Source organism: Echinops telfairi, unplaced genomic scaffold (assembly GCF_000313985.2).
Source record: "Echinops telfairi isolate 266 unplaced genomic scaffold, ASM31398v2 ScPeMD7_70;HRSCAF=299, whole genome shotgun sequence".
Taxonomy (NCBI): Eukaryota; Metazoa; Chordata; class Mammalia; order Afrosoricida; family Tenrecidae; genus Echinops; species Echinops telfairi.
The window spans coordinates 72,349,064-72,356,319 of record NW_022103968.1 but is presented as its reverse complement, the minus strand read 5'-3'; the positions used below and the strand labels follow the sequence as shown (position 1 = coordinate 72,356,319).

Sequence of the window (7,256 nt, the reverse complement as noted above, 5' to 3'; positions counted from 1 at the left end):
GGAACCTCTAAATAGAAAGCTTAATTAACAGTTTGACCTGGTGGAATGAACTCCAAATGGACTACGAGTCAACGTTTTTGTCCATTCGGGAAGTTGACCGACGTCCAGGATGAGGTTTGTCATCAATCAACATTTCACCTTTTTTGAAATAAGAAAACCATTCATAAACTTGAGTTTTTTCCATAATGCTGTCCTTGTAAGCTGTGTTCAACATCACAGCAGTTTCTACAGCATCTTTCCCAAGCAGGAAACAGTTTCACAGCCACACGCTCTTCTCTTCGATCTGCCATCACAAAAAATGAGTTTTGAGCAAAACTGCTTTTATGAAAAAATTCCCTGTGACCGGAGAGAACCTTTCCAGGCAATGCCACTGGGTGCACTCACTCAGAGTGAGTTGCTCGCTGCTCGCCTAGTGGGGAAAAAGCGAACTAGGAAAGCTCTGCTCCACCCAGCACAACTCCAGGGTTTTTTGGGGGGAGGGTACCCCCTCATATATACAATTACAAACACACTGAGATGTACAAATACACCCGTGCCAACACACCTGCACACACATGTGCACATGCATATGCATGAATGACCACACACAACAGGCCTGTAGCCTTGTGTGCCTGCATGTACTTGCACATGTGCATACCTGCATACACACATGCATGGCTGTATATGCACTCGCACACATTTGCTCCCCAGCCCCGGAGACATGGACAGCCTTTCCCACTGGTCCTGGCGTGTGGTCCCTGGGGGAAGCCACCACTCACACTGTCGTACTCCATCAGGGCTGAGGATCCACCAAAGAGCCGCCGGGCTAACAGCTTTCCTGCCATGATGGCCGTAGGTGTGAGCTCGGGCCGCCCCTGAGGAAGGGAGCATAAGGCTTAGGTCAGCAGGGCCAAGGGAGTGGCTGCTAAGTATCTTCCCAGAGAGGGGGCCCTGTCTGGAACCCCTCCACCCACAGCGCTGCAGCAAGGCTAAGTAAGGCCTCTCCAGGTCCCTGGTGTGGTTATCTTCTCTCTGCTGCCCTCCAGCTGCCTGAGGGAGGGAGGCGCCTATAGTCACACAGCCAGCTTTACAGACCACCTCCCCTAAGAGAAAAGTCTGCTGACAGCTCTGCCCCACCACATAGGCTCAAAAGGTTCTATGAGCTGTTCCCACCCCAGGAACCGTGGTGGCCTCGTGGCAGCCCTCTCGCCTTCCACACAAGACCGAAGTTAGATTCCCATGCACTGCACCTCCTGTGCATTCACCACCCGTCTGTCTGAAGAGGTTCACAGGTACAGGTGGAGCTGCCAGGCTAGGCTGGACTAGGAAGAGAGGCCTGGTGGTCTACTTTCAAAACTCAGTCAAGGGGAACTTCAGAGGTCCCATCCACAGCCAATCCTGGCAGTGGTGCTGGGCAGGGGAACCCTTTGTGTGTTATGCTGGGCCTGGGCGGCCGTGAGCCAGGGGCAGTTTGACAACCGCAACAACAGAAACCACAGTTTGCCTTCGCTGCCACTCAAGTAAAATGGGGTGCTGAGCATTCTGGGTGATCTGGACCCGCAGTTTGCATTCTCACCATTAGCCACTACAAATCTCAGACCAGGGGCATTGTTCTGCTGAAATCCCCCCTCCTCCTCACTGACTCCTGTTCCTCACACCACCGTGTCCTGCTGGCTTCCTGCACGCGCGTCTGCCTGAGGCCGGCTGCCACTCACCACAGCAGCAGGAAGTCAGGATGCTGTTTGGCATTCCAGAAATGAATGGAGATCAGCACGGATAAAGCCCCGCTGGCAGCCGGCATTCCACTGGGCCTGACTAACTGGGGAATCCACCACATACCCGCTGCGCAGTATCAAGCTCACCAGTGCCACCCTGCCACCCCAAGCTCTGCCTGGCTGTCACTGGGCCTGGGAGGCTGTGAACTCCATGATCGCTCAGAATCAGCTCTCCTAAAGTGGACAGGAGTCTTGCTGGTGGTGGTGGTTAGGGTGGGGGGGGTTGTGAGGGGAGGAGAAGAGGAGCTCTCACACCTACAGAAAAGAAACGCACAGGTAAAGCCTGTGCACGCGCTCGCTCACAGACACGCACATGGATACGCAGTTGCACAGAGATACACTCACACGCAGCCCTTCTCTGGCCCGAATGCTAATGCTTTTCCTGCAGTAGAGCATGGATCTGCAATCAGAGGATGCTACCTGCCACATGGCCAAGCCCGGTGGATGGAGATGATGGGAGGCCAACTGTATGTCCAGACACATGGGCAGGGCCTTTGGGGCAGTCAAGGGCACGTCAAACCGCTCACCGCCCCCCACACGAATCAACATGGCTGACTGTGATGGTAAAGACACAGCTTGGGGGAGAGGCCAGGACCTCTGGACACTATCCACCAAGCAGTTCCCATGCAAGTGCATGCACACAAGTCCGTCTCTCACCCGAGGGCGATTCTCTGGGCGCCTGTGTCTCCAGCAGCCAGTTCCAGTTTTCAGGCCCCACCCATACACCACAGGGACAGCTACGTGGCTCAGGCCTGGGCACTGGTCATTGGGCAAGCCCCGGAGAAGGGTGCTGCATGGTGGTCACCACTTCTGGGGACAGTGTCAGGCGAGTACCCTCAGCCCTGGGAAGAAAGGGCAGAACTAGCCTTGAACCCTCCCTGGGCTGGCTGGTGTGCCACGGCCTGCATGAGCAGAGCAGGGCTGAGGGGGACAATCCTGCACCATCACTGACCCCTTAGCCAGTGTCTACACGGCTCCTGGATGGCCTTGGGGACCAGCTCCACCTCAGACCCTAGCTCCCGCTTTTCTCCTAACTCCTCCCTGCCATTTCCCCCAATGGCTTCCTTTCCCTAGGATGAAACCCCTCTCCCACAGGAAGGGTGCAGATAGGTCAGAAGGGTAAACTGAGGCATGGATGGCAGATGGAGGGGAGTGAGTGAGTCTCCTGCTGGCCCCTGTCCTCAAAGTCACTGCCCTCAGGTAATGCCAACTCACGGTGAACCTACAGGTCAGTGCAAAAATACCCCCGTGGGTTCCCAAGTCTGTGCCTCTTCAAGGGAGTAGAAAGCCTCCTCTGTCTCCCTCGGCGCAGCTGGTAGCCCACAGCTGCCGCCTGCGTTTCCAGAACCTTAAATCTCATCTAAAGGAAGCCGGGGGTGCGGTCAGGTAAGCCTTGGGCTGCTAACAGCAAGGTCAGTGGTTCAAGCACACCAGCTAATTTGCCAGTTAAGCCGAGACTGGCCTCTCCCATAGGATTTACGGCCTAGGTCACTATGCAGGAGCACTGAGTTGGACTTGACTCAATGGCAGTGGGTTGGATTTCAGGGCCTCATAGGCATGTGGAACCTGGACAGTGACTGAGGAAGACGTGAGAAGATGCCATGCCTTTGAACTCTGGTGCTGGCAAAGAATATTGAATAGGCTGCCGGAAGAACAAACCGATCCATCTTGGAAGAAGGGCAGCTAGAATGCACTTTCGAAGCAAGAATGGAGAGATTTCGTCTCACACACCGTAGGCATGTGATCAAGAGGGATCGATCCGGTCCCAGCAGCAGACATCGTGCCTGGCACAGCAGAGGGTCCATGATAAAAGAGGGTGACCCCCAGCAAGATGGGTGGACACAGCAGCTCCTACCATGGGCTCAAACACAAGAACAATAGTGAGGCTGGCACAGAACTGGGCCATCTTCGGTTCTGTTGTGCAGGGAGTTGTCCTGGATTGGAACTAGCTCAAGGACACCTGACAACAGGAAGCTTCCAGACCACAGTGGGCTGCCTGGAGCGCACAAAAGCCCAAGTCTGGGCGTTCAGAAGTATGTCCACTGAGCGTGTCTGTCCAGTCGCTGCTCAGCCCATGTAAAAGTCCTCTCGCACCCACCCACCACACGAAGGACCCATGTTTGAGAGACAGAACCGAACGCCCAGTCCTTCCCCAAAGCGTCTGTGCCAGCCAGGCTCCTGGAGACGGACTCTCCCTCTCCCTCTGCTGCTGCGCTAGGAGAGGCAGGCAGCTCAGGCTGGGCTCAGGAGTGGGCCATGGTCTTACCTCCACCACGTCTCCAATGGCATAAATGTGGGGAATCGATGTGGCTTCCTTGGCATTGACCACTATCTTCTGACTGTCGGGGTTGATGCGTACCCCCGCCTTCTCCAAATTCAGACCCCTCGTTTCTGGAACTCGACCTGAGGGAGGCAAAGAGGAAGGCCTAGCCATGGGCCGGGGCCATCCGATCCCCAAGAGCACGTCCCCTACTCACACCGCCTGCTGTGATTATGCGCATTTCTGGAACTCAGTGAACTGTGTCTGCCCGCAGCAGCCTTGAGGGGCGTGTGTGGGTCTGAGATAAACATTCGTGAACGTGGCTGGGCGCAGTGGCTGCCGTGGGCAAGGCGTGGGAGAGACCTTTGGGGCCCTGGTGTCTGCCTCCCTGCCTCCAGCCCCGAGTGCAGCTGACGCTAGCAGGCAGCCCAAATAGCATCCCCCCAAGGCCTGGGCTTCTGTGCATAGAGGGCTGAGCAGGGCTTCCTCCAGGGGCCCTGACTGGGCAGCCAAAGCTGCCAGGCCCACCCTGCAAGCGACACCTTGAGGCTGACTCTGGTACTGCCTCCCCATCAGGTGCCTGGTCTCAGCTAGAGTGCAATCCCAGGCCAGCTTCCAGGAGACTTACATCCATATGCACATTCCTTCCCTCAAAGGGTGAGGGCTCTGCCCCCACATGGCTCCCCACAGAGGAACTGATGGGACTTGGGGTAGTAGTTTCATTTGTTTTTTAACAAGTAATTTGGGACTCCTCCATTGCTTCAAGAGGCCTTCCTGGTCGCTACAACCCGTTGGGAGGTGGGGATGCAAAGTGATGACCAGGCACATTTGTTCTCCGAACCCGGAGAGGGTCAGAGACTAGGAAACCAGAGCCTGCACTCCCATCTCCAGAGAGCCCAGGAGCCCAAGTCCTTCCCGGCCAGCACCCGTCCTGGGCCAGCAGGGCTGCCCACTGACAGCCTGGGCTCTTGCCTGGGCAGCAGGGGTCGGTCCAGTGTGGTGAGAAGTCCGTGCACAGCTGGATACGGCGGAGGAACCAGCCAGGAAGGGATAGGGCGACAAGGAGCTGTACCCACAGGACAGTGAGCCCACTCACCAGGTCAGACACAGGCAAGGCTCTGCAAAACCCCGGAGGTAGTGCCCAGAAGCCCGGCTTTCGCCCCATGACTGCTACTGAGGGCAAAATGCGAAAGAGGAGCAGAACACGAAGGGCTTGCTGCCCATCCTGCCAGGCCCCGTGGCTAGCTCCTAGGCTAAGTGCTGGGCTGGCACTGGAGCGACTCCCTGAGGAGGAGAGGAGTACCAGGAGCCTCAAGACAGTGGCACACTTTGGGACCCTAACTCCCAGGTGGTGGTGGTGGTGGTGGGGAGCTGGGTTGGCACTCAACCCTACTGTATATCAGAGAACACACGTAGGCCTCTCACCTGTCTGCCTGCGTGTGAGCAAATGAAGCAACATGACCCCTTACCCCACACTAGTGGCAGCAGGGGACCTGCAGACTGCACAAGATGCTTGTGGTTCCTGTGCTGATCTTGAACTTGGCTGGGCACTGAGCTCACATCCACCTGGGTAACCAATAGGGCCCTGTCCAGGCAAGATGTCCCAGCTCTGCCTTTGGCTCTGAAACTGGCTGGCGTCAGCCTCCTCACAGTTCCTCCTGAGCCTTGCCCTCAGTGCGGTCCCCCCAGGGCTGAGGGGTGACAGCTGTAGCCCACCACCCTCTCCAGCTCTGCTGACATACTCTTCAGGACAAGGTGTCCATCTCAGGGGCCCAGCCCCGCCAACCAGCTGACCAAGAATACTTGTGCCAGCCTGGCCACCACATATCATGTTTTTCTCTGTCTGTGTCCCCTTTGCTGCTCCTCACAGATCCGTCTGTCCTCAGAAAGGCTCTACTGATGTCCTGTCCCCTTCCTCCCTCTAACGGAATAACGGGCACCCTGGATAGTTTCTGATCATGTCATCTGAGGAGGCCCTCACACAGGGGACTACTGAGACCCTTACAAATGGAGAAAAGCTGCCTTCTCTGCCCAGTAGTGTGGGGCCTTGGGGAGCTATCCCCCCCCATCACAGCTGCGTGTCTGCCTCAGCGCACACCTATGCATATGCACATGGATGCGCATACATGCAAGTATGTACATGCATGTGCGCCTACATATAAATATGTGAATACATGTGTGCAAACACACATATACATATGCAAATGAAAGTACAAGGTGTATACATGCATATACATGTGTGTATACATGCTTGTGCACACACGTATCCATATGCACATGTACACATGGATGTGTGTGCGTATGGATATGTGCAAATGCATGCATAATATGTGTATATATAAATACGATCATACAAAGATGTATGCATGCACATACACATGTGTGCACATGGACACACAGGACACATAAATGCGAACACATGCAGACATGGGTACGTGTGATACACATGTACATTCGTGTGTACACAGATAAACATAAACACACATGCACACATATACACGTGTACATGAACACACAGATGAGGTGCACACATGCACACAAGAGTATTCAAAAAGTTTATAGAAAAACAAAGTTAAAAAGTAAAGAAATTTCCCTACAAACTTTTGAAACTCCTTCATACAAGGGAGTGCCCCGTAAAAAATGGAAAAAAGCTCCTCCAAGCAGAGCTTTCCTAGTACAGTACCCATTTTCCCCCGCTAGGCGAGCAAGGAGCAACTCACTCTGAGTCAATGCACCCAGTAGCGTCTCCGGGAAGGGTCTCTCTGGTCACAGTGAATTTTTTCATAAAAGCAGGTTTACTCATACCTCATTTTTTTTTGATGGCCAATTTAAGAGAACACCATCCAGCTGTGAAATTTTGTTTCCTGCTCTGGAGAAATGCTGCAGAAACTGTTGTGATGCTGGGCACAGCTTACAAGGACAGCACTATGGGGAAAACTCAAGTGTATGAGTGGTTTTCTCATTTCACAAAAGGGGAAATGTTGATTGATGACCAAACTCGCTCTGGACGTCCATCAACTTCCCGAATGAATGAAAATGTTGAGAAAATCCGTGCCCTTGTGCTCTGAAGACCCACGACGAGCCATTGTAGAGACGGGACGTGTTCTGGACTGTCTTGGGGCTCGGTCCCACGGATGTTAACAAAAGTTTGGGAAGGAGAAGGGTCGCTGTGAAAAGGGCTCCTCGGGTTCTGAGTGAGCAGGAAAAAGCGTGTCCACTGGCAACGTGCCGTACTTCGAAAG

The 7,256-nt window shown here is 54.5% G+C and overlaps 1 protein-coding gene across 2 annotated transcripts in view; it reads right to left on the bottom strand.

Annotated features, from left to right (window-relative positions):
• The window catches only part of TXNRD2 (thioredoxin reductase 2), a 77,978-nt gene that overhangs the window by 8,270 nt on the left and 62,452 nt on the right, over positions 1–7,256 (bottom strand). For both annotated transcript variants that reach the window (XR_006680144.1, XM_004701202.2), the window contains exons 11-12: positions 4,021–4,157; positions 759–854 (exon numbers count right to left, since the gene is read on the bottom strand). Coding sequence is in view for 1 of the 2 variants with exons in the window: in XM_004701202.2 (XP_004701259.1) it covers positions 759–854; positions 4,021–4,157 (233 nt within the window). In the remaining variant the exon portion in view is untranslated. The remainder of the gene's footprint in view (positions 1–758; positions 855–4,020; positions 4,158–7,256) is intronic.